This window comes from Pimephales promelas, chromosome 10, assembly GCF_988280905.1.
Source record: "Pimephales promelas chromosome 10, fPimPro1.hap1.1, whole genome shotgun sequence".
Lineage (NCBI taxonomy): Eukaryota > Metazoa > Chordata > Actinopteri > Cypriniformes > Leuciscidae > Pimephales > Pimephales promelas.
In genome coordinates, this window is record NC_142778.1 from 13458242 (window position 1) to 13483489 (window position 25248).

Below are 25248 nucleotides of genomic sequence, written 5' to 3' on the forward strand. Positions count from 1 at the left end.
TTTTGAGCATGTTGCAGCCCCGAAAATGGCACTTACTTTGCAGAAAAAAAAGAAAAAGCTTTAAAAAAAAAAAAATTAAAGCTGCAAGCAGCGATGGGCGGGCCCTCGCACCTGTAGCGCGTCGGGTTGTGAGGTGGCCGCGTTGCATATTCTGAAGCTCAGCCGGTGTGGCTGTGAATTTGCTACGCTTCATTAAAGGTCACTTCCTGTTGCCAGCAGGTGGCGCTATGACTGTTGGTGAATGTCGGCATGTAGATTTGTTCAGGGCGGGACTCTTGTCAAATGTGTAAAATTTGGTGCAGATCTGGGCATTTACAGCCAAGTTACTACTACAACGTCCTTTTTCATGGCGAATCATCGACGCCACGGACACGCCCATCGACGAAAATGCGCAGATAGCACAACTTTACATCTTTAATGCCTTTAGAAGGCACAGCAGAAATTTGAAGTCAATCTGACAAAATCCCTAGGAGGAGTTCGTTAAAGTACAGAGTGTGTAAATCATCCAAAAATGGCGGTAAAATTAGAAATGGCCGACTTCCTGTCGAGTTTAGGGCATTGCTCCAAAAAGCTTTTCTGTGCGTCTGGACATGGTAGATGTACCACAGAAATTTCGTGCATGTCGGTCAAACATGCGGTGGGGGATGCTTCGTTAAAAGTCACTTCCTGTTGTCACTAGGTGGCGCTATGACTGTGGGTGAATGTCGGCATGTAGATTTGTTCAGGGCGGGACTCTTGTCAAATGTGTAAAATTTGGTGCAGATCTGGGCATTTACAGCCAAGTTACTACAACTTCCTTTTTCATGGCGAATCATCGACGCCACGGACACGCCCATCGACGAAAATGCGCAGATAGCACAACTTTACATCGTCAATGCCTTTAGAAGGCACAGCAGAAATTTGAAGTCGATCCGACTAAATTCCTAGGAGGAGTTTGTTAAAGTACGTAATGAGTAAATCATCCAAAAATGGCGGTAAAATTAGAAATGACCGACTTCCTGTTGAGATTAGAGCATCGCTCCAAGAGACTTTTTTGTGCGTCTGGACATGGTAGATGTACCACAGAAATTTCGTACATGTCGGTCAAACATGAGGCGGGGGCTGCTTCATTTGCAAAAAAAAGAAAAATAATCCTGACAGCATCAATAGGGTCCTCGCACTGTTAGTGCTCGGGCCCTAAATAAAGCTGCAAGCAGCGATAGGCGGGCCCTCGCACCTGTAGCGTGTCGGGGTGTTAGTTGCATATTCTGCAGCTCAGCCAGTGGGGCTGTGCATTTGCTACGCTGCTTCGTTAAAGGTCACTTCCTGTTGCCAGCATGTGGCGCTATGCCTGTAGGTGAATGTCGGCATGTAGATTTGTTCAGGGCGGGACTCTTGTCAAATGTGTAAAATTTCGTGCAGATCTGGGCATTTACAGCGAAGTTAGTACAACTTCCTGTTTCATGGCGAATCATCGACGCCACGCACATCGACGAAAACACGCAGATAGCACAAATTTACATCGTCAATGCCTTTAGAAGGCACAGCAGAAATTTGAAGTCGATCTGACTAAATCCCTAGGAGGAGTTCGTTAAAGTACGGAGTGTGTAAATCGTCCAAAAATGGCCGCCAAATTCAAAATGGCGGACTTCCTGTCGAGTTTAGGGTATGGGTTCTTGAGGCTTTTTTGTGCGTCTTGATATGATACATGTCCCCACCAAATTTCGTGCATGTAGGTTGAACGTGGACGAGGGGCTAATTTTTTCCAATTTTCTAGTGGGCGCTAGCGTGCCATTTTGCCACGCCCATCCGCAAAACCCACAAAATACGAAATTTTTCACCAGTCCTGACATGTGTGCCAAATTTGGTAAGTTTTTGAGCATGTTGCAGCCCCGAAAATGGCACTTACTTTGCAGAAAAAAAAGAAAAAAAATTAAAGCTGCAAGCAGCGATGGGCGGGCCCTCGCACCTGTAGCGCGTCGGGTTGTGAGGTGGCCGCGTTGCATATTCTGGAGCACAGCCGGTGTGGCTATGAATTTGCTACGCTTCATTAAAGGTCACTTCCTGTTGCCAGCAGGTGGCGCTATGACTGTTGGTGAATGTCGGCATGTAGATTTGTTCAGGGCGGGACTCTTGTCAAATGTGTAAAATTTGGTGCAGATCTGGGCATTTACAGCCAAGTTACTACAACGTCCTTTTTCATGGCGAATCATCGACGCCACGGACACGCCCATCGACGAAAATGCGCACATAGCACAACTTTACATCTTTAATGCCTTTAGAAGGCACAGCAGAAATTTGAAGTCAATCCGACTAAATCCCTAGGAGGAGTTCGTTAAAGTACTGAGTGTGTAAATCGTCCCAAAATGGGCGCCAAATTCAAAATGGCCGACTTCCTGTTGAGTTTAGGGTATGGGTTCTTGAGGCTTTTTTGTGCGTCTTGATATGATACACGTCCCCACCAAATTTCGTGTTTGTAGGTTGAACGTGGACGAGGGGCTAATTTTTTCCAATTTTCTAGGTGGCGCTAGGGAGCCATTTTGCCACGCCCATCCGCGAAACCCACAAAATACGAAATTTTTCACCAGTCCTGACATGCGTGCCAAATTTGGTGAGTTTTTGAGCATGTAGAGGCCCCGAAAATGGCACTTACTTTGCAGAAAAAAAAAATAAAATAAAAAAAAAAAAATAAAAAAATAACCCAAACAGTTTCAAGAGGGTCCTCGCACTGTTAGTGCTCGGGCCCTAAAAATAACCCTAACAGTTTCAATAGGGTCCTCGCACTGTTAGTGCTCGGGCCCTAATAAATAACCCTAACAGTTTCAAGAGGGTCCTCGCACTGTTAGTGCTCGGGCCCTAATTAAAGCTGCAAGCAGCGATGGGCGGACCCTCGCACCTGTAGCGCGTCGGGGTGTGAGGCGGCTTCGTGGCTGCTTCGTTAAAGGTCACTTCCTGTTGCCAGCAGGTGGCGCTATGACTGTGGGCTAATTTTGGCATGTACACATGTTCAGGGCGGGACTATTGTATAACGTATAAAATTTCGTGCAGGTCTGAGGATGTACACTGAAGTTACAACAACTTCCTGTTTCATGGCGAATCATCGACGCCTTGGACACGCCCATTGAGGAAAACGCGCAGATAGCACAACTTTTCATCGTAAATGCCTTTAGAAGGCACAACAGAAATTTGAAGTCGATCCGACTAAATCCTTAGGAGGAGTTAAAGTACGTAATGAGTAAATCATCCAAAAATGGCGGTGAAATTAGAAATGGCCGACTTCCTGTTGAGTTTAGGGCATTGCTCCAAGAGACTTTTCTGTGCGTCCTGACATGGTAGATGTACCACAGAAATTTCGAACATGTCGTTCAAACATGCGACGGGGGCTGCTTCGTTAAAAGTCACTTCCTGTTGCCAGCAGGTGGTGCTATGACTGTGGGTGAATGTCGGCATGTAGATTTGCTCAGGGCGGGACTATTGTATAACGTATAAAATTTCGTGCAGGTCTGAGGATGTACACTAAGATTCTCAAAAGCATAAAAAAAAAGAATTTTCAAGTTTGATGCATTGCCATGGCAACAGTATCAAAGATATCAAGAATCCATTCACAGGTCTTCATCTGCTATGTATTTACATTATACAGATGAAGTTTGAAGCAAATTGGGTAAAAATAAGAGGGTGATTTCAAAGCATTTTCAAAGTGACACATTTCCTGCTTCCAGTTGGTGGCGCTATAAATTTGACTCACAATAGTCACATCCATGTGATCGGCCTCTTACAGCGAACACACTGCTGAAGTTTCATCAAGATCAGTTAATGTATGCTGAAGTTATAATACACTTCCTGTTTCACGTTTCTCGCCATAATTTCGTTTCCTCGCCACGGCCAAACCGTTCGAGATATCAACAATCCCCTGGCAATTTTTTATCCTCAATGTCTTGACTTCACGCTGATCGAGTTTTGTGGCATTTCTTTGAATTCTCTAGAGAAGTACTTTAAATTATTCCATTGCATTTTTCTTTTACAAACAACCCTAAATAGCCAACTTCCTGTTGGGCTGGGGTAAAAAGTAAGAGTGTGAAGTATACATGAACCGATGAGATCCATATGTTTACCGAGTTTCATATTATTACATGCAAGTGTGTTTGATTTATGGACCAAATTTTCAGACCAAGTTTATTGACCAAGTTAATCTGATTAATAAACTAATTATATAAAACTATTGTCAATGCACTACAATTAAACTAGTTATGTGCCTTTACTTATAAAAAATAAAAATAAAAACTTATTTAAAAAATACCAGGCTTAAGAAATGTATTTTCTTTATGCAGGTCATAGACACAGCAGTGAAATGGTTAAGCCCCCTCCCCCTGCACACACACACAAAGACAGGCACACACACACACAGACAGCCAAAGACACAGAGACATGTAGGCTCAGAGTGAGCATGAGAATATTCAAACAAAAATATCTGACTTTCTGTGGGTCCTAGCTAATAAGTGTAAATTAGAAAGTTGTCCGGCTCGAGGAGTACAATATACAGACCAATTTTTGTAACTCTAGTTAAAACTAACAACCCCACTTTTGTCAAAAGGTGGCGATACTGAGCCCTCACCACGCCCGTTTCTGAAACTTTGCACGTGTCTACTGGCTAATAAATGTGATGTGTCTGTCGAGTTTCATGCAATTTCAAGCATGCTAAGGGTCTCAAAAGCATCCTAAAAGAATGGTAAAGTTTGATGCGTTGCCACGGCAACAGTTTAAAATATATCAAGAATCCATTCTCAGGTCTTCATCTGCCGTGTATTTACATTATACAGATGAAGTTTGAAGCAAATCGGGTTAAAATAAGAGGGTGATTTCAAATCATTTTGAAAGTGACACACTTCCTGCTGCCAGTTGGTGGCGCTATAACTTTGACTCACAATAGTCACATCCATGTGATCGTCCTCTTACAACAAACACACTGCTGAAGTTTCATCAAGATCAGTTAGTGTATGCTGAAGTTATGATACACTTCCTGTTTCACGTTTCTCGCCATAGTTTCATTTCCTCGCCACAGCCAAACCGTTCGAGATATCAAAAATCCCCTCGCAAACTTTCATCCTCAATGTCTTGACTTCATGCTGACTGAGTTTCGTCGAATTTGGATCAAAGCTCTAGGAGGAGTATTTCACATTCCATTGCGTGCATTTTACAAACAAACCTCAATAGCCGACTTCCTGTTGGGCTGGGGTAAAAAGTAAGAGTGTGAGGTATAGATGAAACGATGAGATCGACATGTGTACCGAGTTTCATATTATTACATACAAGCGTGTTTGAGTTATGGACCAAGTGTTCGGACCCCGTTCCAGGGGGCGCTGACGAGCCGCCCTGCCACGCCCAGGTACCAGCTTCAGCCCGGCTCTGATGGCCGCGGGTTCTGACCCGTGTGCAAAGTTTCAAGAGTTTTCGAGCATGTTAAGGGCCCCAAAAATGCCCAAAAGGTAGCAGAAAAATAATAAAGAAGAAGAATAATAAAATATAGCTGCGAGCAGCGATGGCGGGCCCAAGCCGGTGGCACCGCAACCCCGGTTCCTTTAGTTACCTAAAGGCACCCGGGTGGCGGTGCCGAAGGCTTTGGCCCTTTCATGATTAAATGTTAAAACGGCTTGCCATACTCTGTCATTTCGACTAGTCAAAATTATGTTACAGATATCTTAAATGATAATACAAACTATCCAAAATGTAATTACGACTAGACAGAAAGACGTTGTTGATATCTACAATGTTAATTCCGGATAGGCAAACTTAGCTTTTAAATGTTAAAAGGGCTTGCCATACAGGGACGTAGGCTCAGAGAGAGGCTCACCATATTCAAACCAAAATATCGGACTTCCTCTTGGTCCGAGCTAATGACTATGTAATAGAAAGTTGTCCGGCTTGAGGAGTAAAATGTATATACCGATTTTTGTAACTGTAGATAAAACTAACAACCCCACTTTTGTCAAAAGGTGGCGCTATTTAGTCCTTGCACCATGCCCGTTTCTGAAACTTTGCACGTCTACTGGCTAATAAATGTGATGTATCTGTTGAGTTTCAAGCAATTTCAATTTCAATTTGACTGTTGAAAAGAAGTGCGCCGATTAGATACTCAGGATCGGTATCGGCTCTGACACTGCCATCTTTGACGAGGCTGATTCAAATTCTATATTGTGCATATACTATTCTATGTAAGGCACAAAGGCACAAAAACTTTCTAAAGTACCATAAAGTTTTTGTGTACTGTATTATAAGTGTTCTGAAGCTATTATGTGATATAGAAATTAATATTTAAGTCATTAAATTCAAGAACACGTAAACTTTTCCCTCTCTGCGCCTGTCAGTCATTCTCCATTGAGCATTCAAACAGCACGTCGCATTCGGTTACAGTCAATGATGAAACGATCTTCAAGATGATTCAATGTTAATCCTATTATACTGAGTCTTTAAGATAAAGGTCTAAAGGTCTATATTTTCGAATGAAGAAACTTTTTCTTGCTGGACTTTATTGCTGTAACTTAATCGTGTTACTTTCTACCGGGTGTCAGACGCTGTCGGTTAGATCACAACACTAGAGTCAGAGCACTATAATTGTTCTTCACGCACACAGTAACTGAAATTTAAAACCTTTAAAAGAAAAGGCTCAATAAACTATTGCATAGATAGATAATGTATAATACACTGTTCATAAATATGTATTTCCTTTGTGCTTTGAACTTTTCAATACGGACTCAATGCGCTGTAACTTCATGTGGCTTCAAGCACATCATTCTCCGCTCGGGATGCACATAAGTGCTTTGTGCTGCACCGTATTAGAGCCGTAATATCATAATGCAGTGACGTAATAACAGATTATTAATTGCCTTTCAATTATATGTTGCTGCGTCATTAAACATCTGTCCTATGCATTTCAAACATTTATAGCAGCCATGGCTATATCTTTTTATGATTTTTGTTATCTTGTTTTTCATGAATGTATTTTTTAAAAATAAGAGCAATGTGTATTATCTATTATTAATATAGTTTATAATAGCATTTTTGTCATAGATTATGACAAAGTAATCATATGATCCACCAGCGAGGAACCAGCAGAACAGAGAGAACATTCTTTCTGTTTAGTTCAATCCTACTTAATAGGAATTTATTTAAAATGCTCGCTCTACTCCACACCATTAATGTCTTGTGCGGACATCCGTATTTTGACTTTCGGTTTTAAGTAAGCGATTTAAAAGCTCCCAAGTCCCAGCGGAGTCACACGTTGATTAACCGGTGGGAATATACACAATAGGCCTACCTGATATTGAACACAAGAGGGAAGTATAGCACTACATATGACTCAGATTATTATTTTTTTCTGAATTTTACAACAATTCTGGCTGTTTTTGAACGTAAACATAATTCTTAAATGAAAAAAGGGAAAAATTGGGGAAGTTATAATATTTGTATAATTTAATTTAGAAACAAATGATGTATAATTACATTTTTAGAAGATATGAGGCTTTTAGTGTTTACTTTTTTGACATTACTTTAATCTTTTGCCATAGTTGCACATGTCTACTGGCTAATAAATGTGATGTATCTGTTGAGTTTCAAGCAATTTCAAGCATGCTAAGAGTCCCAAAAGCATCAAAAAAGAATTTTAAAGTTTGTTTCGTTGCCACGGCAACAGTATCAAAGATATCAAAAATTAATTCACAGGTCTACATCTGCCGTGTATTTACATTATACAGATGAAGTTTGAAGAAAATCGGTTAAAAATAAGAGAGTGATTTCAAAGCATTTTGAAAGTGACACACTTCCTGCTGCCAGTTGGTGGCGCTATAACTTTGACTCACAATAGTCACATCCATGTGATCGGTCTCTTACAGCAAAAACACTGCTGAAGTTTCATCAAGATCAGTTAATGTATGCTGAAGTTATAACACACATCCTGTTTCATGTTTCTCGCCATAATTTCGTTTCCTCGCCAGGGCCAAACCGTTCGAGATATCAAAAATCCCGTGGCACTTTTCATCCTTAATGTCTTGACTTCACGCTGATCGAGTTTCGTCGAATTTGGTTCAGTGCTCTAGGAGCAATAATTTAAATTCCATTGCATGTGTTTTAAACACAACCCTAAATAGCCGACTTCCTGTTGGGCTGGGGTAAAAAGTAAGAGTGTGAAGTATATATGAAACGATGAGATCTATATGTGTACCAAGTTTCATATTATTACATGCAAGTGTGTTTGATTTATGGACCAAATTTTCAGACCAAGTTTATTGACCAAGTTAATCTGATTAATAAACTAATTATATAAAACTATTGTCAATTCACTACAATTAAACTAGTTATATGCCTTTACTTATAAAAAATAAAAATAAAAACTTATTTAAAAAATACCAGGCTTGAGAAATTTATTTTCTTTATGCAGGTCATACACACAGCAGTGAAATGGTTAAGCCCCCTCCCCCTGCACACACACACACACAGACAGCCAGCCAGTCAGCCAGCCAGCCAAAGACACAGAGACACAGAGACATGTAGGCTCAGAGTGGCCATATTCAAACAAAAATATCTGACTTTCTGTGGGTCCTAGCTAATAAGTGTCAATTAGAAAGTTGTCCGGCTCGAGGAGTACAATATACATACCAATTTTTGTAAGTCTAGTTAAAACTAACCACCCCACTTTTGTCAAAAGGTGGCGCTACTGAGCCCTCACCACGCCCGTTTCTGCAACTTTGCACATGTCTACTGGCTAATAAATGTGATGTGTCTGTCGAGTTTCATGCAATTTGAAGCATGCTAAGGGTCTCAAAAGCATCCTAAAAGCATCCTAAAAGAAGGGTAAAGTTTGATGCGTCGCCACGGCAACAGTTTCAAAGATATCAAGAATCCATTCACAGGTCTTCATCTGCCGTATGTTTACATTATACATATGAAGTTTGAAGCAAATCGGGTAAAAATAAAAGGGTGATATCTAAGCATTTTGAAAGTGACACACTTCCTGCTGCCAGTTGGTGGCGCTATAACTGTGACTCACAATAGTCACATCTATGTGATCGTCCTCTTACAGCGAACACACTGCTGAAGTTTCATCAAGATCAGTTAATGTATGCTGAAGTTATAACACACTTCCTGTTTCACGTTTCTCGCCATGATTTCGTTTCCTCGCCACGGACAAACCGTTTGAGATATCAAAAATCCCCTCGCAAACTTTCATCGTCAATGCCTTGACTTCACGCTGACCGAGTTTCGTGCCGTGTGTTTGAATTCTCTAGGAGGAGTACTTCAAATTCCATTGCGAGTGTTTTATGAACAACTATAAATAACCGACTTCCTGTTGGGCTGGGGTAAAAAGTAATAGTTTGAGGTATATATGAACGATGAGATCTATATGTGCACCAAGTTTCATATTATTACATGCAAGCGTGTTTGATTTATGGACCAAGTTTTCGGACCCCGTTCCAGGGGGCGCTGTCTAGCCCCCCTGCCACGCCCGGGTACCATCTTCAGCCCGGCCCTGATGGCCGCGGATTCTGACCCGTGTGCAAAGTTTCAAGAGTTTTTGAGCATGTTAAGGGCCCCAAAAGTGCCCAAATAGTCGTATAAATAATAATAATAAATATAGCTGCGAGCAGCGATGGCGGGCCCAAGCCGGTGGCACCGCAACCCCGGATCCTTTAGTTACCTAAATGCACCCGGGTGGCGGTGCCGAAGGCTTTGGCCCTTTTATGATTAAATGTTAAAACGGCTTGCCATACTCTGTCATTTCGACTAGTCACAATTATGTTACAGATATCTTAAATGATAATACAAACTATCCAAAATGTAATTACGAATAGACAGAAAGACGTTGTTGATATCTACAATGTTAATTCCGGACAGGCAAACTTAGCTTTTAAATGTTAAAAGGGCTTGCCATACAGGGACGTAGGCTCAGAGAGAGGCTCACCATATTCAAACCAAAATATCTGACTTCCTCTTGGTCCGAGCTAATGACTATGTATTAGAAAGTTGTCCGGCTTGAGGAGTACAATGTATATAGCGATTTTTGTAACTGTAGATAAAACTAACAACCCCACTTTTGTCAAAAGGTGGCGCTATTTAGTCCTTGCACTATGCCCGTTTCTGAAACTTTGCACATGTCTACTGGCTAATAAATGTGATGTATCTGTTGAGTTTCAAGCAATTTCAATTTCAATTTCAATTTGACTGTTGAAAAGAAGTGCGCCGATTAGATACTCAGGATCGGTATCGGCTCTGACACTGCCATCTTTGACGAGGCTGATTCAAATTCTATATTGTGCATATATACTATTCTATGTTAGGCACAAAGGCACAAAAACTTTCTAAAGTACCATAAAGTTTTTGTGTACTGTATTATTAGTGTTCTGAAGCTATTATGTGATATAGAAATTAATATTTAAGTCATTAAATTCAAGAACACAAACTTTTCCCTCTCTGCGCCTGTCAGTCATTCACCATTCAGCATTCAAACAGCACGTCACATTCGGTTACAGTCAATGATGAAACGATCTTCAAGATGATTGAATGTTAATCCTATTATACTGGACCTTTAAGATAAAGGTCTAAAGGTCTATATTTTCGAATGAAGAAACTTTTTCTTGCTGGACTTTATTGCTGTAACTTAACCGTGTTACTTTCTACCGGGTGTCGGACGCTGTCGGTTAGATCACAACACTACAGTCAGAGCACTATAATTGTTCTTCACGCACACAGTAACTGAAATTTAAAACCTTTAAAAGAAAAGGCTCAATAAACTATTGCATAGATAGATAATGTATAATACACTGTTCATAAATATGTATTTCCTTTGTGCTTTGAACTTTTCAATACGGACTCACTGCGCTGTAACTTCATGTGGCTTCAAGCACATCATTCTCCGCTCGGGATGCACATAAGTGCTTTGTGCTGCACCGTATTGGAGCCGTAATATCATAATGCAGTGATGTAATGACAGATTATTAATTGCCTTTCAATTATATGTTGCTGCGTCATTAAACATCTGTCCTATGCATTTCAAACATTTATAGCAGCCATGGCTATATTTTTTTATGATTTTTGTTATCTTGTTTTTCATGAATGTATTTTTCAAAAATAAGAGCAATGTGTATTATCTATTATTAATATGGTTTATAATAGCATTTTTGTCATAGATTATGACAAAGTAATCATATGATCCACCAGCGAGGAACCAGCAGAACAGAGTGAACATTCATTCTGTTTAGTTCAATCCTACTTAATAGGAATTTATTTAAAATGCTCGCTCTACTCCACACCATTAATGTCTTGTGCGGACATCCGTATTTCGACTTTCGGTTTTAAGTAAGCGATTTAAAAGCTCCCAAGTCCCAGCGGAGTCACACGTTGATTAACCGGTGGGAATATACACAATAGGCCTACCTGATATTGAACACAAGAGGGCAGTATAGCACTACGTATGACTCAGATTATTATTTTTTTTATGAATTTTACAACAATTCTGGCTGTTTTTGAACGTAAACATAATTCTTAAATGAAAAAAAGGAAAAATTGGGGAAGTTATAATATTTGTATAATTTAATTTAGAAACAAATGATGTATAATTACATTTTTAGAAGATTTGAGGCTTTTAGTGTTTACTTTTTTGACATTACTTTAATCTTTTGCCATAGTTGCACATGTCTACTGGCTAATAAATGTGATGTATCTGTTGAGTTTCAAGCAATTTCAAGCATGCTAAGAGTCCCAAAAGCATCAAAAAAGAATGTTAAAGTTTGATTCGTTGCCACGGCAACAGTATCAAAGATATCAAAAATTCATTCACAGGTCTACATCTGCCGTGTATTTACATTATACAGATGAAGTTTGAAGCAAATCGGTTAAAAATAAGAGAGTGGTTTCAAAGCATTTTGAAAGTGACACACTTCCTGCTGCCAGTTGGTGGCGCTATAATTTTGACTCACAATAGTCACATCCATGTGATCGGTCTCTTACAGCGAAAACACTGCTGAAGTTTCATCAAGATCAGTTAATGTATGCTGAAGTTATAACACACATCCTGTTTCATGTTTTTCGCCATAATTTCGTTTCCTCGCCACGGCCAAACCGTTCGAGATATAAAAAATCCCTTGGCACCTTTTCATCCTTAATGTCTTGACTTCACGCTGATCGAGTTTTGTCGAATTTGGTTCAGTGCTCTAGGAGCAATACTTTAAATTCCATTGCATGTGTTTTAAACACAACCCTAAATAGCCATCTTCCTGTTGGGCTGGGGTAAAAAGTAAGAGTGTGAAGTAGGCTATATATGAAACGATGAGATCTATATGTGTACCAAGTTTCATATTATTACATGCAAGTGTGTTTGATTTATGGACCAAATTTTCAGACCAAGTTTATTGACCAAGTTAATCTGATTAATAAACTAATTATATAAAACTATTGTCAATGCACTACAATTAAACTAGTTATTTGTCTTTACTTATAAAAAATAAAAATAAAAACTTATTTAAAAAATACCAGGCTTGAGAAATGTATTTTCTTTATGCAGGCCATACACACAGCAGTGAAATGGTTAAGCCCCCTCCCCCTGCACACTCACACACACACAGACAGGCAAAGACAGAGATGTAGGCTCAGATTAAGCAAGACCACATTCAAACAAACACATCTGACTTTCTGTGGGTCCTAGCTAATAAGTTTAAATTAGAAAGTTGTCCGGCTCGAGGAGTACAATATACATACCAATTTTTGTAACTCTAGTTAAAACTAACAACCCCACTTTTGTCAAAAGGTGGCGCTACTGAGCCCTCACCACGCCCGTTTCTGAAACTTTGCACATGTCTACTGGCTAATAAATGTGATGTGTCTGTCGAGTTTCATGCATTTTGAAGCATGCTAAGGGTCTCAAAAGCATCCTAAAAGCATCCTAAAAGAAGGGTAAAGTTTGATGCGTCGCCACGGCAACAGTTTCAAAGATATCAAGAATCCATTCACAGGTCTACATCTGCCGTATGTTTACATTATACATATGAAGTTTGAAGCAAATCGGGTAAAAATAAAAGGGTGATATCAAAGCATTTTGAAAGTGACACACTTCCTGCTGCCAGTTGGTGGCGCTATAACTTTGACTCACAATAGTCACATCCATGTGATCGTCCTTCTACAGCGAACACACTGCTGAAGTTTCATCAAGATCAGTTAATGTATGCTGAAGTTATAACACACTTCCTGTTTCACGTTTCTCGCCATGATTTCGTTTCCTCGCCACGGACAAACCGTTCGAGATATAAAAAATCCCCTCGCAAACTTTCATCCTCAATGTCTTGACTTCACGCTGACCGAGTTTCGTCGAATTTGGATCAAAGCTCTAGGAGGAGTATTTGACATTCCATTGCGAGCGTTTTACAAACAAACCTCAATAGCCGACTTCCTGTTGGGCTGGGGTAAAAAGTAAGAGTGTGAGGTATAGATGAAACGATGAGATCAACATGTCTACCGAGTTTCATATTATTACATACAATCGTGTTTGAGTTATGGACCAAGTGTTCGGACCCCGTTCCAGGGGGCGCTGACGAGCCGCCCTACCACGCCCGGGTACCAGCTTCAGCCCGGCTCTGATGGCCGCGGGTTCTGACCCGTGTGCAAAGTTTCAAGAGTTTTCGAGCACGTTAAGGGCCCCAAAAGTGCCCAAAAGGTAGTAAAATAATAATTATTATAATAATAGTGAAGAAAAATAATCCCAAGGAAAACAATAGGGCCTTCGCCCTTTCAGGGCTTGGGCCCTAACAATAGGGCCTTCGCCCTTTCAGGGCTTAAACCCTAATAATCCCAAGGAAAACAATAGGGCCTTCGCCCTTTCAGGGCTTGGGCCCTAATAACCCTAACAGTTTCAATAGGGTCCTCGCACTGTTAGTGCTTGGGCCCTAAAAAAATAACCCTAACAGTTTCAATAGGGTCCTCGCACTGTTAGTGCTCGGGCTCTAAAAATAACCCTAACAGTTTCAATAGGGTCCTCGCACTGTTAATGCTCGGGCCCTAATAATAATCCTAACAGTTTCAATAGGGGCCTCGCACCGTTAGTGCTCGGGCCCTAAAAATAATCCCAACAGTTTCATTAGGGGCCTCGCACCGTTAGTGCTCGGGCCCTAAAAATAATCCTAACAGTTTCAATAGGGCCTCGCACAGTTAGTGCTCGGGCCCTAATGATTAATCATTTTGTACCTTCAGAAGTTGACTTGTTTCCACACTAGTGTGCATTCCAGACGTGCTCCCAACAGACTTCTGCTCAGCACTCACCTGAGAGAAAACATTTATATCAGATACAAAAATGAGTAGCTGACAAATAGACATTTTCAAAGATCTCAGAGTAAATTATTTACATGTGTTGAGGGAAAATGTGTTTTAAAATGCTTTAATCAAAATGCGGTGAGCTTTTTACTACATTCGGAGTTTGGTGTGAGTCCCCTCGAATGTATCTTGCAGAGCATTTATGTCTTTTCGTGATCTGACCAGTAAAAACAAGTGAGTTGAGCAAGTGTAAATACACTTAGAAATGCAAGGGATTCCATCACATTTATAGTGTAAATGCTAATGATTTTTTTTATTTGTCCCAGACAGCAAAACTGCCTGCTTAACTGTGAATTGCACAAATACAAACTCAATGGGAACAAATTGTCTGACATTCAAGTAAAGGAGTAGTTTACTTTAAAAAAAACTTTTGCTGATAATTTACTCACCCCCATGTCATCCAAGATGTCCATGTCTTTCTTTCTTCAGTCGAAAAGAAATGAAGGTTTTTGATGAAAACATTCCAGGATTTTCTCCATATAAGCCGCTTTCCGACCAAGTAGTTACAGGTAGTTATAGGAACTGTCCACTTCTAAACAGTTCTAAGAACTACTCTCCCCCAAACTCGGTTTTGCTGCTTGCGTTCGCACTGGCCAAGTGGCCATAGGAACTGGTGGGAGGGGTAACGCAAGCACGGCGACAGGCTTTATAGCATCATCACTAGACGTAGCGCGGCTATTGCAATGTTCCTGTTCTGCCTTGCCGGGACATTAATAACGGAGAACGAACGGCGGCGTTTAAAGATTATGCTTGAGTTCTGTACAGAAAAACACAGAAGACGAAGGCTCCAGCGTAATATGATATTAAGTAATATTGGAAGAAGATAAAAGAGCAGAGCGCAGGAGGCAAACAATACGACGGGTAAGTTTAGCTAGCATTAGCAATTAGCTGGTTGAATGCGTTATGTTTGTCTTAATCCTTAGTAGTAATGTTTTGCAAAAACACACCGCGTATGGCAGACAGCGCGCTACAAGTTCCGTGTTGACAGTGGGCATGACTTATAAGTTCAACCAATCAACATAGACCTAGGGAAAGGGAACTAATAAAAAGTCCTCGCTCTAGACTAGGTACTGAAAGAGTTATAGGAACTACGGTCTGAGGAACTAAAAAAAATCCCCAATTTAGTCCGGTCGGAACACGAGAAAAAAAGGGTTATAGGAACGTTAGGTTCTAGGAACTGCAAAAGTCCCTCCGGTCGGAAAGTGGCTATGATGGACTTCAATGGGAACCAAACGGTTCAAGGTCCAAATTAGTGTTTCATTGCAGCTTCAAAGGGCTTTAAACGACACCAGACGATGAATAAGGGTCTTATCTAGCGAAACGATCTACCATTTCAAAAATAAATAAAAACGTTTAAAGGACAACTCCGGCGCAAAATGAACTTTTGGTCTAATTTCACATTGTTACCTAGTCAACCGTTATCTGAGATTTGTTTTCATGATTGCTGAATGTAAATAGTTGTATCTCTAAAAACAGTTCAACAGTTGAAGAGAAGAAAACGGTTTGTGTTTTGTTTCTTCCGGAAACAATGGACCACATGAGATTCTGCACAGTTCAGCGCACTTGGATCGGCGTTCGTAGATCGACTGGTATAGAGACTATTTTTCAAAGATGGCTTCTTCCTGTATTCGCGAAGTTGACTGTGTGTATAAACTATCTTCTTATTAAACTGTTTGGACACTGACAAAGTTCTCAATGCTTCGGTTTGTATGTAGGGACCCTTATTAGTGTTAGTGTGAGGCTATTCTTGTGGTATTTTTTTATGCTATCGTGTTAGTGTGGGGCTATTTTTTCCTTGTTAGTGGTAATAACAAGCGATTTTTCTATCGATTATTCTATCATTACGATTTATTTGTCATTACTCTATGCCCTATATACTAGCATTATATAGCGTTATAGGCTAAACTGTTTTTAGAGATAAAACTATTTACATTCAGCAATCATGAAAACAAATCTCAGATAACGGTTGAATAGGTAACAATGTGTAATTAGACCAAAGGTTCAATTTGCGCCGGAGTTGTCCTTTAAGTTTTAAAACCACAAATGCTCACCTTGCTCTGTTCTGTGATGAACGTTCGTGACTCTCCTGTTCAAACTCGTTCATCAAAATGAACAAATCTTTTTTCGAGTCATGACTTAAAGGGTCCTAGATAAGACCCTTATTCATCGTCTGGTGTCGTTTAAAGCCCTTTGAAGCTGCACTGAAACTCTCTTTTGGACCTTGAACCGTTTGGTTCCCATTGAAGTCCATTATATGGAGAAAATCCTGTAATGTTTTCATCAAAAATCTTAATTTCTTTTTGACGGAAGAAAGAAATATGTGGACATCTTGGATGTCATGGGGGTGAGTAAATTATCAGCATTTTTTTTTAAAGTGAACGACTCGGTTGCCTAACGTAACCTCGGTTCTCTCTAGATGAGGGAACGAGTATTGCGTAAGCTAGCTTACGCTACGGGAAAGACTAATCTTTTCTGAGAAGTTGAAGCCAAAAAATTATCCTTTAATTTTGTATCCATTGTCAACGCAGTTCACTGCAGCAGACCATGAGCGGGCCAGCTAGCAGCTCATAGGTTTGCTCAGGGAGAACTGCTACAGCCTATGAGGGAACTCGGTTGAACTCGTGGCCAATGAGAAGCAGACACGCTCTCATTACGTCAAAGCCCGCCAAACAGCGTGGCCCGAGTCTATAAATAGGCGAGTTTCCCGCTGTTTTCCGGTTTTCATTGAATGAAGCGAGAACACTAGTAGCGCAAGCACAGCTGGGAACGCAATACTCGTTCCCTCATCTAGAGAGAAGCGAGGTTACGTTAGGTATCCGATTCGTTCTCTTACGAGAGGTTCTCTTGTATTGCGTAAGCTAGCTTACACTACGGGAACACCTGGTCAACGCCGTGCGCGCTAGGCATCTACAATGAGTCCCGGGGGACCGATCCCGGGGGACCCTTGTAAGTGGCAAAATAATGTACGTGAAATAAAAGGGCCAGCAAGCGGGCCGGTGATTGTGTAGTACATGAGCACATGAGGGAAGAACAAGCGGCACGCCGGTTGTATGAGTATGACTCCCAATAGTGCAGCTCCACATAGGAGCTGAAACATACTAGGCTGCTAGTAGCTTTGCCTGCAGGGCGGGTACTTCCAGATTGTAAAATCTGACAAAGGTGGAAGGGGAAGCCCATCCCGCTGCCACGCATATGTCTTGAATGGAAATGCCGCTGGACCATGCCCACGATGAGGCCATGCCTCTTGTGGAATGAGCCCTGATGTCCAGAGGGCATGGCAGGTCTTTTGATGCATAAGCAGAAGCAATAGCATCCACAATCCATCTGGATAGTGTCTGTTTCGAGGCGGCCAGACCCTTGGTGTGCCTACCGAACGAAACAAAAAACTGCTCAGAGCGTCTGAACGCGGCAGCGCGTGTAGTGTACAATCTCAGAGCCCGAACCGGAAAAAGGAGATTGGCGTCACATTCGTTATCGGTTGCGGGTAGAGCCGATAGGGAAATAACCTGAGCCCTGAACGGGGTACCAATCGCTTTGGGGACATAGCCATGTCTAGGTTTGAGGATGACTATGGAGTCATTAGGTCCAAACTCGAGACAAGCTGTGCTAGAAGAGAGTGCGTGAAGGTCTCCCACTCGTTTTACTGATGACGGGGCAATCAGAAAAACGTTTTTTAACGAGAGGTATTTTAGGGGTTCAGCGAACGCCGCGACAGCTGCCAAGTAAACCTTGAGAGTGGATGGGGACCTGCCCTTATCCAGCATCTCCTGAAGGAAGACAAGCAAAGACGACACGTCGCACCGCTGAGGGTCTAGGTTTTTGTCGGTGCACCATTTAGAGAACACAGACCATTTTGACACACACAGCTTCCTAGTAGAAGCCGCTCTGGCATTCATGATCGTGTTTAACACTCCCTCTGCCAAAGCAACGGATAGTTGTTGATCATCCATGCATGAAGCGCCCAGCACTGAGGGTGGGGATGCCAGATCGTGCCGCGAGCTTGAGAGAGGAGATCTGCTCTGACTGGAATGGGCCACGGGGCTGTCTGCGACAGCTGAGTGAGCTCCGGGAACCAAGTCTGACTCTCCCAACACAGGGCTATGAGGAGCACCAAGTGGCGTGTTTCCCTGATTATCTGTAAAACCTGTGGTAACAGGGAGACCGGAGGGAATGCCTAAAGCGGACGGCTGGGCCACTCCTGGGCAAGCGTCCTCGCTCTTTGAGAAAAATATTGGGCAGTTTGCGTTCTCCTCTGACGCGAAGAGATCCACCTCTGCTCTGCCGAATATTTGCCACAGTTTCTGGACTGTTTGAACGTGCAGGGACCATTCTCCCGAAAGGATGAGGTTCCTGGTCAGTTGTTCAGATGGCCCGACACACGCATCACTCTTAGCGAGAGCAGGTGGCTCTAGGACCAAACTAAAATGCATTTCGTCAGCAAGAAGAGGTTCCTGGATCTGACACCGCCCTGACGGTTGAGATAGGAGACTATGGCCGCATTGTCCGAGCGGATCAATACGTGGTGACCCCGAATGCGCGGGAGGAAAAACACGAGCGCGTTCTCAACTGCAATCATCTCCAGACAGTTTATGTGTAGGGAGCTCTCTTGAACTGACCAGTGGCCAGAGGCGGGTGAGCCCTCGCAGACCGCACCCCAACCTGAGTTGGATGCGTCTGTCGAAATTACTTTTCGGCGAGAGACGGTCCCCATGGTAACGCCCCACTGAAACCATTCTGCCACTGTCCATGGCTGCAGAGCTGAGATACAGGTCTGCGTAACTTTGATCAGCTGGCGGCCCGTGGTCCACGCACGGTGAGACACACGGCTCTTTAACCAAAGCTGAAGGGGGCGCATGCGCAGTAGACCCAGCTGAAGCACTGCGGAGGCTGAGGCCATGTAACCCAGCGCCTTCTGAAAAGTTTTCAGAGGCGTGAGGGTGTCCATCTGACAGGATGCGGGGAGACGCTGAACACGGCGCGCGCGCTGTGTAGATAAGCGAGCCGTCATAGCCACTGAGTCTAGATCTATTCCCAGGAAGGAAATAGTCTGACTGGGCTGAAGCGAGCGAGCGGCTCGTCCCTCATACAGCGCGGGACTCTGGCGCTGAGAGGGGAGGTGTGCGAGGCATCTTTAAAAACACGCTCGCTGCTCTTTTGTGAAGTTACACAAGCAAAATACAAATGTAAGGATACGTCGCCGGATGACGTTAGCTCACAGGATGGCTGAAGGTAGCGAAGACGGCCGGCTTCCTCAGACTCTGTACAAGCTCGCTAAGAGATGCCTTCTCCTCGGCGACGCGGCTTCCTCTCGGAGATCAGCAGGTGCATAGCCTCGCTGAATTGATGAAAATCGGAAAACAGCGGGAAACTCGCCTATTTATAGACTCGGGCCACGCCGTTTGGCGGGCTTTGACGTAATGAGAGCGTGTCTGCTTCTCATTGGCCACGAGTTCAACCGAGTTCCCTCATAGGCTGTAGCAGTTCTCCCTGAGCGAACCTATGAGCTGCTAGCTAGCCCGCTCATGGTCTGCTGCAGTGAACTGCGTTGACAATGGATAATTTTTTGGCTTCAACTTCTCAGAAAAGATTAATCTCTCCCGTAGCGTAAGCTAGCAACCTCTCGTAAGAGAACTACTCCTTTAAGACTATAAGAAGAGACTTTTGAAAAACACTGGGGAAAATGGACTACACATACAGTATATCGAAACAGAGAGAAGGGAGATACATGTATTCATATAAACACATACTATGGTAGTCAATGGGGAATGAGATCTGTTTGATTAAAACATTCTTCCAAATATCTTCCTTTGTGTTCAACAGAACAAATAAACACATAGAGGTTTGGAACAACATGAGGGTGAGTAAATACTGACAGAATTTTCATTTTTGGGTGAACTAACCCTTTAAGAGCAGAGGGTTCAAATCTTTAATAAAATATTATTATTTTTATTATTATCATTTTTTTTACTTTTAACCCCAGTTGATATGCATCCTAGTAGATAATAATAATAAAAAAAAAAACTTTTATCCACATTATATGTATGCTGCTGCAACTCTAAAGCCCGGAAAACACCAAGCCGACGCCGACGAACTAGCGCTGATGAAAGCTGACCGTGTTGTCGCCTCTCGTCGGGGTAAAAATCTGCACTTGAACACACCAACAGAACTACAGGCGACTGTCAGCTATAATATGCATTCTGCGCCTGTGTGTTATGAGCCAATTGTCTGTCTATTTCTGCAGATATATTAGTCTATATTCGTCATTCAAAAAGGAAAACCGATGCTGCCGGCTGCAGATAAACATAACGTAAACAAAGCAGCGCGTGCCGCGTGCTTACCGTTTTGAATATCAGTCCTGCTAAACACTTTCTTTATTCCACCCCGCTCATGTTAATATTGAAATATTCGCCAAGGAACATTCAGGTTTGATGACGTAACATAAGAACAGCCTTATATCTTTAACGTTTTGACTTCTTTGCTTGCTGTTTTGCTTTTATTCTTGTGCACTGACTGTTTCACTAAGCTAAACAGCCAATAGCCGCGTTTCCACTGCCGGGCCAGGGCCGGGCCGTGCTAGTGCGTGCCAGGGCCAGTCGCGTTTCCACTGTCACTTCCGGGGCTTGATTGGGGCTTCCTCAGGGCCAACGGCCAGGATTTCTGGCCCGTCGAATACCTTGGGCCAGAGGGGGCCAGCTCGGGCTAGAGGCGTGCTCAAGGTAAAAGGCGGAGTTTATCGGTGTTATGGAAATTATGATCTGAAGCAAGATGCACATAGGGCTGTCCATGTTTAACCGATTAACCGTTTAAAATTGCATAACATTTTAATTTGAACTGTAGGCCTATGCCAAATGCTGCGCAAAAATATATAGGCTATATAGTATAGGCTACATATCGACGAATTTTCAGATATTTGTTTGATTTTTTTTTTGCCCCAAACATTTAAAATATTTGACAAATTAATATGAAAAATATATATATTTTTCTGGTTTTCTGAGGCCAAATTAGAACCTGGAAATGATATTTTCCCCGCAGTGCTGAATGAGAAGGGCCGTACAGCCTACAGAAAGGTGATTTATAGGCTATAATAAATGGGTCTGATAATAAAATAATATACAATAACGAGGCATTAATTGTTTATTAATAAACTATTGTTTTCTAAATCATTTTCGGCTAAAAATCTCCATCTCCGGATGCACATTTAGAGAGAAATTAATTAGCTACATAATTACATAGTCAGAAGATATTGGCTTTCGATTCGAATTTGTTCGTTTTAAATTGGACATTTAAAGCTTTAATCTACAAAGGATATAACCCCTGTGGACTAAAGCTTTAAATGTCCAATTTAAAACGAACAAATTCGAATGCGGTGGCTGTTTCAGGTCTCGCGCTTCAGTTCACGGAGATCATGAAGCGCGCCTTGATTAATTGTTAAAGCACAACGTTTTCTTGTTATTGTGAGTTTACGCAAATAAATGTATTTGCGAATAATGTATTATTATTTTCTGTATGACCAGAAATGAAAGAGTATTTTAAGTTGTTTCCACTGAAAGAAATGCAATGAAACTGCAAGTATTCACATGGGCGTCTCGCAGCCATCAGTGCGTGCTCCACACACACTGGATATGCGTCAAAAATATTGTGTTTATTTGTGCTCTATCTTTTTTGGATAAAGGCGTCTTCTACATATGCAGCCTAATAAAATGTTACAATAATGATGATGGTTATTATATTATTTTTATTATTTGCAGACAAGGAGTTTTTGACGTGAAATGGACGTTTTGCTTATTTTCAATTGGCAATTTCAGTTTGAAGGGTGATGGAAATGCGGCTTTAACTGCTCCGTACTTGCGTTTTATTTCTATAAATTAATTTCGTTTCAAATGGGGTCCAATCAGTTATTAAAGGTGTTAAAAATTAACTCTGTATCTCGAGGTTGCGGCGCGCACACTAACCGAGTATTAACCGATGGGCCTCGGTTAACGGTTAGCCTAATGATAACTTGTTATATCGTGCAAAAAAAATCGCTGCTTGAAATAGAGAATCGCCTGTACTGGTCTCGGGACACTATTGCAGCCACCACGGCAGGTGAGTTAATATACATGCTATCTTCCTAATTTAAAAAATAAATTAATTCATAATACCCGCTGAAAGGGGTTGGGTTTTATGACGTTTGATCCAGAAAGGCGTGTTAGGGGTGGGGTTTGGGGCAGCGCTGTGGGGCTACTGGCCCGGCAGTGGAAACGCAAGCCCGGTGCTTGAGGCCGGAGGCCACTAGCTCGGCTCGGCTCGCTGTTAGCTCTGGCCCAGCCCTAGCCCGGCAGTGGAAACGCGGCTAATCAGAGTTCTCTCTTTCCGCGACGGCCCGAAGCCGATTCAACATGTCGAATCGGGTGAAACAAAGCCGACAAAGACTATTTTCAGCCGACGGCACGGAACCGTGCGGAATCTTAGTCGGTCGACGCACAAAAACTGCCCGACGGCCGACCGTCGGCTTGGTGTGTTCTGGGCTTAAGAGTTAAATCCACACACTCACCACTAGAATCAATACTCTGAGCTCCGGCCAGTACGATTCAGATTCCACTTGTTCAGCGATACTGTCTTCCCCATCTGACCGTTCCCCCATCTTCCACTGGACAAAGCCACCGTACAAACTCCTGCATGCACTGCCAGAGCCCAATCGTGCCACTGTAGACAGCTCACCCTCCACATTGAACAACTTTGAAAGTGTGTACACTAAAACAACGCAAGTTTTCACATCAACATCAGGAGCACAGAATCTAATTTTATGCAATTTATTTTTTTACTTACCCAGACAGGCGTAGCCTGCTGCAGAGGATGCCAAGCCAGCAGCAGTGGGGAAATTATTCACAGAGCAGATATGGACCTTATGGGACATTACGCTGATATCAGAAGTTGGACCACCAGTATTCCGTCTCTTGCGAGCTAACCTTCGAACTGGTGAATTAAAATGAGTTTAATATCACGATGACAGCTCCTGTCATACAGTGCTTAGTAATGTTAATGTTCTGAAAGTCAGGGACGTACTTTCCTGCAGACATAACTGCAACCTAGGGCAGCTGATATCCTCCTCCTTGCCATTCAGCCAGATGCGGTCTTGCTGGAAACTTCTGCTGCATGCAATTGTTGTAGTAGTTTTGAGCTAAGAAAGAATTATAGTACATAATTGGCAACCTTGCTGTTACAGCTAAAAATCTGGAGCTCTTAAAATGCATTGTGGTAAAGCGACCAATACTGACAGAGCTAATAATATGGGGACTACCAGTCACCTGTTCCTGATGCAGTGTCACACTGAGGGATGAATTGATTGGCAGAATGAGATCTTCATTGCGTTTCCCCCCTGATTCAATGGCAATAAGTAATAACTCTGTAAAAAAACTCTGAGTAGAACATGTCCAATATTACAAAAGATATTAACAATATTTACAGAAGATGTACAGTTTCCCCAAAAAGTATTTGGTCACTTAATTCACACTTACAAATGTGCGACTGTCACTGCATAGTATTATGTATCAATTTTTCTCTTCATTTTTTTTTTCTTAATTTTTACTCAATGCCTTCTAATCAGCTGGAACTTTGGACATTTATGGTTTCCTCACCACTGTCGCCTTTGGCTTGCTTAGTTGGGGACACTGACAAGTGTCACAGACAAGGCTTAAAGGGATACTCCACGTTTTTTGGAAATAGGCTCATTTTACAACTCCCCCACAGTTAAACAGTTGAGTTTCACCGTTTTCAAATGCATTCAGCCGATTTTCTGATATTTAGAAGAATATCAGTAACCAAACAGTATGGAAGTCAATGAGACCAGAAACTGTCTGATTACTGATATTCTTCTAAATATCAGAAAATCATCTGAATGAATTCAAAAACGGTAAAACTCAACTGTTTAACTCTGGGGGAGTTGTAAAATGAGCCCATTTCCCAAAAAAAAGTGGAGTATCCCTTTAACTAGTCCCAGACTAAAATGCATGTTTGATGTGTTTTAAATTAAAGCAACTTGCACTGCCATTTCTTAAAATATGTCAGTGCCAATGTCTCTCAATGTTTTGTCTCAAAATGCACACCAGTAATGCATATTTCTAAAAAAACATTTATTAAAGATACTTAAATTACCTGGTTTTAATATCCAGCAATATTACTTTGACTTGACTGCATTGACACTATCGGATGAGATCTAAACTTAAACTGAATTGAGCTGAATAACGATTCTATTATCTTGCTTTAGCTTTAAAGCAAAAACTGAAACTTGTCTTATATTTGATGTTTGCATAATTAATTCTGTTATCTTCTGTTATTGTAAAACTGCTGCTTTGAATTATTATTGTGAGTTCTTTGCAGCCACTGTGTATAACAAATATGAAAAAAGAACATTGTAAGTATAGAAAAAAACTTTAGAACATCTTATAATAATCACAAATGAATCAATTAACGTTAACGTTACGTTTGAAAGACATGCACACTTACAGTATTTGACGACCGCAATGTTCACTGGTGCCGTGCAGGTGACAATAGCAAGATTTTGATCACTGTTTTCCAGCATATTTATAAATTGATAAAAATAGACAAACAGATGATTTAACAAAAGTGAATTTTTTACACATACAACGTGCACTGGATACCGGATAATGTTACTGCTTGGCAGTTTAAAATAGAAAGCAAATGAAACACAACAGTGGATTTGGATTGGGTCACACTGAACACGAGAATTCGTATTTGACCAATTAGAGAGATCACCGTACAACCCCATTTCAAGTGAACCAATGATTGGGATCGGAACATGATTTCACGCAGAGATAGTCACCGGATTTGTCGAATAGAAAGCCAGATCATCCGCGCATGCTCAGTGTCACCGGTGCTCAAAAACGGATCAGAGCTGTCTTTTTTTTTTTTTTTTTATTG

At 41.7% G+C, this 25248-nt stretch overlaps 1 protein-coding gene across 3 annotated transcripts in view; it reads right to left on the minus strand.

Annotated features, from left to right (window-relative positions):
* mvda (mevalonate (diphospho) decarboxylase a) overlaps positions 1 to 25014 on the minus strand; it is a 67046-nt gene extending 42032 nt beyond the window's left edge. Inside the window, exons 1-6 of one of the 3 annotated variants that reach the window (XM_089135404.1) lie at positions 24814 to 25014; positions 23616 to 23686; positions 23374 to 23488; positions 23137 to 23283; positions 22862 to 23061; positions 14203 to 14277 (exon numbers count right to left, since the gene is read on the minus strand). In XM_089135404.1, coding sequence (XP_088991530.1) covers positions 14203 to 14277; positions 22862 to 23061; positions 23137 to 23283; positions 23374 to 23488; positions 23616 to 23686; positions 24814 to 24889 — 684 coding nt within the window. In that variant the 5' untranslated portion in view covers positions 24890 to 25014. The remainder of the gene's footprint in view (positions 1 to 14202; positions 14278 to 22861; positions 23062 to 23136; positions 23284 to 23373; positions 23489 to 23615; positions 23687 to 24813) is intronic. The other 2 variants (XM_089135405.1, XM_089135403.1) reach the window with 2 other exon arrangements.
* Between the last annotated feature and the right edge of the window lie 234 nt (positions 25015 to 25248).